Raw genomic sequence first — 12443 nt, 5'->3', positions numbered from 1 at the left:
CCACACTGGCTAATTATCCGTGCATCTGATCAAAAAATGGAAGTGGATTTCATTTTAGAATTTTATTTTCTACCTAATTCAAAAAGGGCGTCCATTACTCCTGGAACACCTTTATGAATGAAAGTGCCTTCTTAACGTTTGATATATCAACTGAAGACATTACCTCGGATACCCCCCCTCCGCATACGATTTTAGTTAGTTATTTCAGAAATTATTCACTCAATTGTCATAGGTGCCTGATTTTTATATTTTTTGGAAAAAATTGCTTTAAAAAGTTACTTTTATCCAAATCGGGTACAAACAAATTTTTTCCGATTTTTTGCAATTTCCTTTAGGAATACGTATTTGAACTAAAAATGCAAAAATCAGATACGCCTTTCGAAAAATCGAGAAAATCACGAAAACAAAACTGTACTTTGCAACTTGATCCAAAAAGTATAAAAATCGTATTCATATGATGATTGGATCGTTATTGAAATTTCGCTGAAAACTCTGTACGGAGAGCTTCTATTTTGGAGCGATTTCAAAGATATTTTTTATTCTTTTCATTTTTTTATTCTTTGAACTGTTATATTACAAACATAATAATAACATTTCAATTGTTTAAAATAATTATTTTAACAAATATGCTGTTTTTATTCCACTTGTAATTTTAATTTAATAATATTTAATAATTATAGTTTTAAAAGTAAATTAAATTAATATATAAATAATTAATCAATAATACAAAACAACACAGACAATTGATTGCAATGTATTGCAATGATTGACCAAACCAATAAATAATAATAAAATACGAATGAATGGAATATTTTCCATGGAATTTATAATGTATATGTATAATAATGTCAACCAAAATATGTACATTAATCACAATATAAATATATCAACAATTAATGAGTTTAAGTATCATACTTGATTTTAAAACAATGATAAATTAAAATATTTTATATTACGTATCAATATTATTATCAATTTTGTATCAATCAAATTCAAATAACAAGGTGTATTTAATTCAGAGTGGTTCAAGTTATAGCAACCGGACTGTATCAAATAATTGATAACTATACGAGTGAAATTTACAATATTAAAAAAAAAAACCGACAAATTTTTCGGTTAAGGGACCCTAAACTCGCACTTAAAACATATATAAGAACACTCTCCATTAAATTACCTTTTCCTTAGAGAATTTTGAAGATCGTGGCCACTTTTTTAATTTTTTTCGGGTATGAAAGTGTTAAATCGCACTAGATAGCTATAAACACTCTACGTTAAATTGCTTTTCAAACGAAACCAAAAAATTGTAAATTGGTTCATCCGTTTAGGCGCTACGATGACACAGACAGGCACACACACATAGCAGTCAAATTTATAACACTCTTTTTTTTAGCTACGATGCCACTGAGAAACACACAGACGCACATATAAACACTTTAAACTTATAACACTCCATCTGAAATCAATATCAAAGTGATGGACAAGGACATCAGATGAGATGAAAAGGATACTTGGAGAGCTATCATTTTTTGGGACAAATTTTTGGAAATATTTTAATTGAAATTGCAATATTTGAGTTGACTTTGTTTTGAATTATTGTTTTGAAATACTTAATTATTTTACCATTTCACTTTTTGAAATGAATGGAGCCAGGTTTATTTGACCCTTCATTTTCATATATGTATAAAATACCTCTTTCTTAGATGCATTGCTGAACGCATGTATTCTGTCATACTAGTGATATTGATATGCCTAGATGTAACGAACACAGATTGTATAAGAAAAATTAATCAATATCTAAGGAAGGAAATTTATGATCTACCGTTTAAGATTATTACTCAGCATGAATAGCTTTTATTGACTCACAAACAATATTTAGGAATGTGAAGATTAGTCTACTTTTTCTAGGGTCGTGTGCGGCCACTTGTTTTAAGAGGTAAATTCTTGGTTTATTTAAAATAAGTTCTTTAAAAAGGGTTAAATCAGAAGGGTCGCAATAGCCATGTTGTTGTATTAAAGTTTTCAATATATACTCGAAGGCAAAATGCATACAAACGTGCAAGCGTGACAGCCCATGGATTTTTTTAGTACTAATTTGTTCACTCTTATTCTGATATAAAAAAATTTATAATAAATAACGTGTATACTCTTTTAACTTTTCATTGAAGTGACTTAAAAATGTGAACAAAATTATGTGATTATTCATAAACACCATATTACCAGGAAACCAAGATTATGATAAAAATTTAGATCCAATAACATAAAGATGAATGAATAAAACTTGTATTGGTAGAAATGTTTTGTAATATTAATCATTAAAAAAAAAACCTTGAACAGAAGGTGTCATTTTTCCGCTATTCATTCTTAAAAAAAACCACATTCAACTGATTAAAAAAAACCCAATTGTCACTTAAAATAATAATGAATTTTTGTGTCTCTAGAATAAAATAAAAATACACTAATTATGGCATGTCTTTGTGAGATAAACTATTTTCAAAAAAAGATAAAACCTCATTCTAAAATCATTATAAAATCGTATATATGTATTTTTTTTGGGATATATTTTTCAACTTCCATATACAGATAGGCCATTTGAGAATGCCTGTATTTATTTGGATGATCTTGATTGAATGTAAATTCAGCCAAGATATCCTGCATATGTGACGGAAAAATCAGAAGGATATGATAAATGACAAACCGGGACAATCAGAGGTGAGAAAAGACCGTGTGAAAAGTGTGTCGCCATTACCGCTGATAGAAGAAGATATTACATAATCGCGACAATTTCTACAGATTTTACAGGAAGCTTTGAGCTATCGCGTTGACCTTTAAATGAATGACAGGTCTGTAGTTATTGCAGAAGGTAGAAAACTACAACTGCAGTTAATGCAATAAGAAGAAGAATACACTACAACTGCAGTTAATGCAATGTAAATTCGATAGATCAACTACAGCCAATATAAAGATTTCATGACCATTTTTTAAGTAATTTATAATTACTCATGTAATAAATGCACGCTAAAATTCGCTAATTAGTTAGTTGTAAGAAGTTGCTCTTACATTTAAGGTAGTTCCTCCGCGACCGTCCAGTCAAAAAGTTTTGGACTAATACTATCATTCAGTGCATTAACTGTGCTATGACTATTATACATATACCATATATTATTTTCACAAGACTGTAGTTCCTCACTACTGTTTCTAGTATACATATAAACACACACACTATGACATATGCCTTTAACATTAGTCTTCATATCTTTTCCACAAAAATCATCGCTAAAACGAGTTATTTATTTAAGTTTTTTATCGAAACTATATGGTAAATAATTTTTATTTTTATTTATATATTTTCTAAATATAGTATTCTACATTATATTAGTTTTTCATAGAGATGGTGGACGTCATTCATTGGTAAATAAATATAATATTTGTAAATTTGTGTATTTTTATACACTTCTCCCATGTACACGTACAAATTGCGTCACTTTTAATTGCTAATATCTCATGTATGGCATGGTAAATCATCTTCTAATTTTAACAGCAAGTGTATTATGAATTAAATATTTTATATTCTGAGTTTTGAGAAATTCTTGGAATATCACTTTCGTGTAGGTACTACCTTAATGCTGAAATACGGAGAAGAAATAATAACGCCTAATTGACGTCTTCAAATCCACTTTCTAAGAGCAATTGATTGTTTGTGTAACCAATATATATATGAGATGTTAACCATAGATCTCATTGATCTTGCATACGATCAAAAAGAAATAAGAATCACCAAGTCATTACATAGTAAAGAGAACAGGAGAATCGACAGTTTGATATTTTTTTATACGATTTCTTCGATGAATATGAAAATATAAATGTAGAAAAGAGGATATTTGCTTGCCCATTTTTTTAATGTAACCCAACTTCAAATAGTTGGTTAATGTACATTTTCTTGAAAACATAAAATCTGAAAGTTATAAATTTGAAGTATTCTATCTTTGTTTATTTTATTTTCTGTAAAAGTTACCAACAATTTCGATTTTTGCATAGAGGTTTTGTATGGTGCTCGTAGATAGGTTTTTGTTACACAGATAAATGTTTCAAATAAGTAATATTTTCCTATTAAATTTAGTGTAACTAATTACCTATACCTTACGTCATACATACAAAACAATGATTAGCAGTTCAATAAACTGAACACTTCACTCACATATATAGGTATTATTTTATAGCAACAACCAACATTATTCAATCCAATCTAACTGTTTTGTTGTTACTTTTTGATAAAAACATCTTTTTTTTTGTTTTGTGTTTTTGTTTTGTTTGTATGTAATGTGTAATGTTCATTTTGTGTTTCACAATCAAACATCGACACACAACTAAATTACATGAACACTAAATACTTTTTGATAAAGAAAAAAAGGTATTTGACTTTTGTGGGGCTATTTTAACATTTATATCAACATTAGACAAGTCTTGACGACTTCACGATCGTTAAAGATCAGACCAATAATTTTCAGATAATTGTATTGTATTGATTTCCTAACACATTTACAAAAAATATATTTAAAAACAAGTGAAAACAAACAATTGACTGAGTTAATTGTTGAAATATCATGTATAGACAGTGTTGATTACTCTATCACATTACACATATACCTATACATGTCACACACATATAACTGATATACCCATATAATACTACAATTTGCGCATTATATGCGCTTTCACAGGTAAACAGTGATGTTTACGAAATAATGTTGCAAACAAAAGTTGTTTACCTTTTTATAAAGAACATTTTTTACATTTAAACTTTTGATCTATCTCTAACGGTTTACAAGATAGGTCCTACGGACCCAAGACCCAATTGACCATTGTTGCTCATTTCAGCTTGATATCTTTTTTCGTTTTTGAGTGATCGTGATGACAGAAGGATAGACGCCAGACAGACAACCGGAAATGGACTAAAATTTTGTTCATGGCATCAATATTTTTAAGCGTTACAAACTTGGGATTTAACTTAGTATACCTTGGTATATTTCATATACATGGTATAATAATTCAAATAATATCACACTGATCTCTCCATATCGACTGACGTTATTTTCAATTCCCATAACTAAATTTTTATATATGCCGTTTCCATTGAAACCATGAACTCGAAAATTTTTAATATAACCGTGTTGAAAGTACAAAAAAAAAACTGAATGTAACAACAGTCTCAAATCGAAAAATTTCGACATGCTACGTACGTACTTACGTCACGCCAAAACTAGTCAAAATGGATTGAGGGATCCTAAAAATGGATTCATATTTCCGTTGAATTGATTTGAGAGCTATGGCTTGTGCATCTGATGTTTGGCTATAGAGCAACCCTTATCCAGAGCAGTCATTATAGAGATATAATTTTTTGTTTCGATTTTCGGGATGAATTCAAAAACTTGTTACCAAGAAGTTAATTATGAGAATTTGTCGATTGGGTGAAGGTTAATTTAATTGAAATTTAATAAATAAGCAATCAATTAATTACATGATTGATTACTACGTCAAACTTTGCTGAATAACAACCACACTGCCTACAGTTTTATTATGGGTTTTTATGTTCACATGATTATAAAAATCTTGACCTAAGGGCCACGCCTTTTTTAGACATTAACTAAAACGACTTTAGTCGGTAGATAAAACATAAATATACAGCAACTTTTTAAAATCAAAAATTTAAGTTTTAACACACCTTAAAACAGGCATGGGCAAACGTGGCTTAGAGAAGTCCCTCATACTTTTGTATCTAATCTACGAGTAAGACAGTGATAGCCTAACCAGTGACAATCAAAAATACGAGTAAGACAGAGAGACAACATTTTTTGTATACCTATCTCATTACTATAAGAGAAACTAAGATAGGTAGAAGAGTCTCGCTTGCACCTCTATGAGCAATGCGGACTTGGATAAAGAGACACACAAGAAAGTTTATGACACACAATAAAGTTATAACAATGGTGACTTCGACTTCGCCCATACCTGCCTTAAATTCGCCCATACCTGTCTTAAAATAATGTATGTAATAAAAGCATTTAAGTCTGTATTTCGATATTTGAGGTTTTTTTTTGCAGCAATTACGGTCATATTTCGCTAATAACTCACTGAATGTTTATGTGTCGAATCGTTTCTGGTTTATCAGCGTAGACAACTTTATATATTCCTATAGAAAATAATATAATGGGGTTAGATCGTATCATCTTGAAGGACAATTAACAACACCATTACGTGAAATTAATAAAAAATTTAATAAATATTTATGAAAACTAAAATATTTCAACAATTTGCAAGCGTTGCTCTGGTGTGAGTCTATTCACTATTCGTGATGTCTATTCAAATCGGTAATAAAACAAAAGAGTATTGCCAACTCAAAGATGTGAATACTTAAAAAAAACACTCTTTATAATGGAATTTTCCCTAAAAATTTAAAAAAATCAAATTTTGTAGTTTTGAATACCCCACTCCAATTAATTCATATAAAATAAACGCATAAAATCTCATTAAAAATTCATTTAACGAACGAATTAATATTCCTTTAAAAATTATCTGAGAAATGAATACACAATTTTATTTATTAATCTAATAAATAAAAAAGTACTTAGTTTGAAAAGTAATAAATTTTAAATTAGATTCGCAACTCTCTTAAGAAGAGATAAACAAAAATATAGGCTTCAAGAGGAGTACATAGTAACTTGTCAATTAAACATGAAATTTATACCTCAGCTATGAGCAAACATTTTACTTTTTAAATCGAATAAATTCTACAAAAGTGAATTGATGCATAAAAATGGATACATTTTTAAACTTTGATTAATGTGTCAACGTTATAAAAATTATTCAACCTGAATTATACAGAATGTAACATAAAAAGGTTTCTAGAACTTTTGTGCAGTTGAGCATAATTTGTACAAACTTGACATTTTTCAATAACGAGCGTTGTGGATTAAAATAATTTGACGGAGTGACTTCGCGACAAACTGGATGTAAAAAAATCAATCTTAAAAACAAATACAGGTACTCCTCAAGTCTTCTTAAAGCCGTATAACCTTCATACCGTCCGTCAAAAGCATATCCTTCGTACATACACGTAATCATAAGCATATCCTGTGAAAATCATTGTCTAAAAATTTGTACCATATATTTGAATGGAATTAAACTGGTGTTGAAGAAGAAACAATAAACTTCGAAACTTTAAAAAAAATAAAATAGAGTTAAAATTGGTTCCATCAATCTTCAATATTTTGGTCAGTGATTTACAAAATCTAGTTCAAATATTTTAAGCAAACATATATTATTTCTACCATCAACGTTTGTAGGTAGATATAAATAAACTCTTTTTTATCGGATCCTGTACAAAGTTTGTTTTTTATTTTTGTTATAAAATTTCATTTGACACACAAAGTTAGGTTTTTAATAAATTATTTTTCAAATTCATTTAAATAATATTTTATCCATAAAATTAATCTATCGTTCCCAAGTAATTTTAAATCAATTTATTAAGGAGATGAGTGGCTATGGGCTTTTAGTAGATCTTAGATTTTAATAGAAATTGATTTGCAGTTGGCCGGCTAGGTTAAGATTTTGTACAAAGATGTTGGCAGATAAACCCACTATACGCGTCTGCAAAAAATTCCGTTCATATTGACATTTGCACAGTTATTCAAATGTATGACAGTCTAATTTATGTAATTTCTGCAGAAAGGAAAAATTTTAATAAAAATGAAAAGCAAACCTTGGAATTCTCAACAGTCCAAGAATATGAAAAGTAGATTAATCTTTCTAAACTATTACTTCTACGTTATCTGGTTGGGAAACATTCAGAGTGACAGTAAATCCTATAAAGTTGTGGTTGAGCTTCAAAAGAGACGAGAATTGTACAGTAATTTTTAGATCAAATATTCTAAAGCAATTTGTGATGTATTCTGGTGATTTAGAATATCTATCTATCTATATTCTTATTTACCAAAGATAAATCGAGCAGGACAACTGCCCCGAACAATCAACGCGATTTTACAAATTCTAAGAAATAAAGAACATAAAACTAATGAACCAATGAAAAGGTGTTTATTGACAGTTTTTTATTACAGGGGAGGGGGGTTAATTTTTTGAAACTATATACTGATTATTTTTTGAAACTATCTACTGGCAGGTTGATTTTTAAAAAGAAATAACAATAAGAAACGTTCTTGAAGTTTCAGTTTCGTATTGAGTCCTTGGTAAAACTCCCGAAACACCTTAAATATTTAAAATTTTAATATTTCCAGCCTAAATCAATATTTTATTTAAAAGGTTAGGATAGGAAAGGAAGACCTTCGTATCCCTTTTTATAAATCAATTTATTAAAATTTATATTATTATTATTAAATGTATGACAGGTTGTCATTTTATTTTTATTTTTTTCATCTCATGTCAATAAATACACGTCGCATTACGGACGTAATAGTCTGTCTGTCTAAATGAGTGACTGACACTTTACAAAAAAAAAAAAAAAATATTACCTGTGCTGCATATACAGTTGTTCCGTATTAAATCGAATATTCGTAAAGAAAAATATTAATTAAGTAGGTAAGAAATTATTAAATAAAAAAGTAAGATAAATTAAATCTGCCTTTTTGGTTTTTTTAATCCATTAAAATACGAATTTGAACAAAATTGATGTAATTTGACATTACCATAAATTACAGATTTCTGTAAAAGTAGACATTTGACATTACCATAAGTTACAGATTTCTGTAAAAATAGTCAATATAAAATATTTCACGGCCATCTTTTCTGAATAATTACGACTATTATACATTTAAAAAAAATAGAAAACCATACATATATTTTACCTGTGTAAAACAATCCTTACCATTATTTCGAGTGTTATAGAAAGGGGATAAAAGAAAACAATCTTTATCAATCATTACTTTTAAACCAAGCGAAGCGGGTGGGTATCACTGTAGTTATATTATATTTTATGGTGCTTATTTTTTATCTACAGACTTTTTTTTTTAAATAAGTAGCTACTGAAATGTAATTTTACTTATTATACTTGGTAATTATATTATAAATGTTTTATTAACTAATATCACAAGGTTTTATTCAATAATAATATTATTTACTTATTTTAAATAAATTACTTCGATGTAAGTAATAAAATGTAAGGTAAAATATAAATATGTTCTATGATGTAATTTATACAACATATTTAAAAAAATATTTTGATATTTTGTTTACATATTTTTATAAAAAAAAATTGACTTACAAGGTCTTTAAATCATTTTGTTAGAATTTATTTAATCCCAATTTTTAAGAAAAGGTAAAAAAATGTTAGTATTGTAAAAGGATTAGGGGATTTCAGGACTTTGATGAAGCCGAATTATGTACAAATATGTTTTTGTGAATATTTACAAAGAAATATAAGATCCAAGCTGAAAATATTTAAATCACAAAAAATATAATCAATTTAGCAGATACTGTTTCCGTCAAGAAATTAATTAAATTTATTTTTATTTAACTCGTTTAATCAAAAAGATACCAATCTACAACAAAATTGTTTGAAAATACAAATTAAAATGTAATAAAATTTTTTTTTTAAATAATAAATTTTGCTTCACTGTGTACGGAATATAAAGCCTTGATTGAATTTTGGATTATTTATCAAGGTTTGCCAATTTTCGTCGCGCAATGGGCAGATTTTCTACACAAAATTAGAAAAATTTAGCTATCTTTTTGTTTCGAATATTAAGTCGTGAGCCTTTCCAGATGATTGAATTGAGTTAAAATTTTACAGGACAAAATTCATGTACAAACAAGTGAAAACAAACAATTGACTGAGTTTATTGTTGAAATACTATGTATAGACAGTGTTGTATTATTATTGTCACATTACACTACCATACATGTCACACATATATAACTGATATTTTGATATTCCCATATAATACATACTATACAATTTGCGCCTAATTTGCGCTCTCATGGGTAAACAATGATGTTTACGTAAAAATTTTTATTCTTATAATTTATTTATTTAAAGTCGCTTTTTAACATCGCGGTCATTAACGACTACTTTTACGTACAAATGTTTCAAACAAAAGTTGTTTATTTTTTATAAGGAACCTTTTTTTACATTTAAACTTTTGTTCTATCTCTAACGGTTTACGAGATAGATCCTACGTACCCATGACCCAATTGACCTACGTTGCTCATTTACGAGTCCTAAGCACGCTATAAAATTTCAGCTTGAGATCTCTTTTCGTTTTTGAGTTATCGTGATGACAGACGGGCAGACGACAGGCAGACAGACAGACAACCGGAAATGAACTAATTAAGTGATAGTATCAATATTTTTAAGCGTTACAAACTTGGGACTAATCTTAGTTACAAACTTGGGAATAAACTTGGTATATTTCATATATATGGTATATCAAACTTTATTGAAATATAGACCATAAAAAAATTATTTCGATGTCTTTTTGGTTATAATATCTTGACAGTTGAAGTAATAATGTGACTTATGATATCCTGGAGACACAATTGAGCCACTGAAGCTTCATAAAAAGAAAACATAAATACTCTTGAAATCACTTTCTGCGACCTCTAACCTTGATTTATTTAAGTACATACAAAAGTTTGAGTGGTGTGAATCTACCATAAAGTGGTATCTTCGGTATTTTAAAGACTAAAAAATTACAGGAAACTCATAAAATAGTTTTTTGTGTGAATTCTCTATCAACGCATACAAAATTAACATCTGTTTATATATTTGATATTAATATGTTAAAAAATTCTATCAAATTAAAATTTATAAGCTAATTAAAAAATTATTATTCATGCAAAAAAAAAAATAAATAAATAAATTAGTTAGCTTTAAGTGTTAATTTTACTACTTACAATATTGACGAATTTTAGATTTCATAATCATTTATAAAATCTACAGCAACAGAAAAAATCACTCACCTGCAAAAAAACAGAAGGAAAAAATTAGTATATTTTTTAGTTTTAAGATATTACTAATTGATTTTTAGTAAATAATTAAATATAATTAATTAGTTTAGGAAAATTTGATTGGAATTTTTATCAAAAAGTGCAAAAACATTTGACAAGGTTAAGGTACAGAGTTAGTTTGAAAGCAGTGGGTATAATTAATGAATGAATTTCTATAAATTGTGTAGTGTTAATCTGTACATTTTAAGTTCAATGCATAGATAACCTTGGTCGATTTAAAAGACAATACACCCAATATGTACAAAGCTTGACTTCGATGACGTGGTTGGTTTGCGGAACACTAGTACTACTAACAAGTGGAAACAAACAATTGACTGAGTAAATTGTTGAAATGTCCTGTATAGAACGTATTGAATGTCAGTATTTGCATTTTTTTTATAAATTAGAAAATTTTAATAGACCAACACCATTTGTTATGGTTTTCGAAAGAATTTTTTTCATTTTTCAAGAATTTTTCACAAGATTATTATTTGAACTACCTTCAAATTTTCAAATGCCTTTTATTTCAAGTTTTGGAGAAAATGGACACCAAGATTTTGTCCTAAATTGTGCCTTCACGGATAAACAGAGATGTTTACAAAAAAATGTTTCAAACAAAATTTTTATTTTTTTCTAAGAAACATTTTACTTTGAATTCTATCTATTTGAGTTATATATCTATTTGAATTCTATCTCTAACGATTTATAAGGCGGGTGCTACAAATTCAAGGGCAAATTGACTTTTGCTGCTCATTTACGAATCAAACTCACGTCCTGAGCTCGCTATAAAAATTTAAACTTGATATCTAAATAGACTCATTTAGTGATTTTATTAACACTTATACCAAAATTTTGTTCGTACATATCAATATTTTTAAGCGTTACAAAATTGTGGCTAAAACTAGTATACTTTGCAAGACATTTTTTTATATACAGGGTACAACAAGTGAATTTGACATCAGAAGATCCCAATAATATAATAGATCTTTAAAAGCAAGAAATATTAAAAAATGTTGGTTCTGATCAACATATTAATCAATATTTCAAATATTCCCCAAAGCACATAATCTCTTAAATTTCTCGCTTAAAATTTAATTTCAATTTGGTAATCGACAGCAAATATGTTAGGGGAATTACTTGAATTAACGAATTATATTATTAATAGCCGAATTATTTTACTGTTTGTAAAATAATGGTAAAAGGAAAATCGAACAAAATTTGTTGAATTATCGCAAGAAATTTCGTGATATTTAAATTATAGTATCATATTCAATGGCGGTTTACAGTTTTTGATGCATGACGAAATAATCAATTAAATCAGTTTTAAAGTGTATGGTTTTTATTGACTTCACCGATAGAATTATTTATGAGCTACACGCAAATATTCCTAGCATATGCTTCGAATATTTAAAATATAAAAATTTATAGCGATTTATAGCAATGCAAGG

At 27.9% G+C, this 12443-nt stretch overlaps 1 protein-coding gene across 3 annotated transcripts in view; it reads right to left on the bottom strand.

The window, feature by feature from the left end:
- LOC123295208 (caskin-2) overlaps nucleotides 1-12443 on the bottom strand; it is a 482587-nt gene that overhangs the window by 176143 nt on the left and 294001 nt on the right. The window contains exon 2 of one of the 3 annotated variants that reach the window (XM_044876458.1): nucleotides 10903-10968. The exons of the other annotated variants lie outside the window; for them this stretch is intronic. Coding sequence (XP_044732393.1) covers nucleotides 10903-10933 — 31 coding nt within the window. The 5' untranslated portion in view covers nucleotides 10934-10968. The remainder of the gene's footprint in view (nucleotides 1-10902; nucleotides 10969-12443) is intronic. 3 annotated transcript variants of the gene reach the window in all.

This window comes from Chrysoperla carnea, chromosome 3 (assembly GCF_905475395.1).
Source record: "Chrysoperla carnea chromosome 3, inChrCarn1.1, whole genome shotgun sequence".
Lineage (NCBI taxonomy): Eukaryota > Metazoa > Arthropoda > Insecta > Neuroptera > Chrysopidae > Chrysoperla > Chrysoperla carnea.
This window is presented reverse-complemented; position numbering and strand designations above follow the sequence as displayed.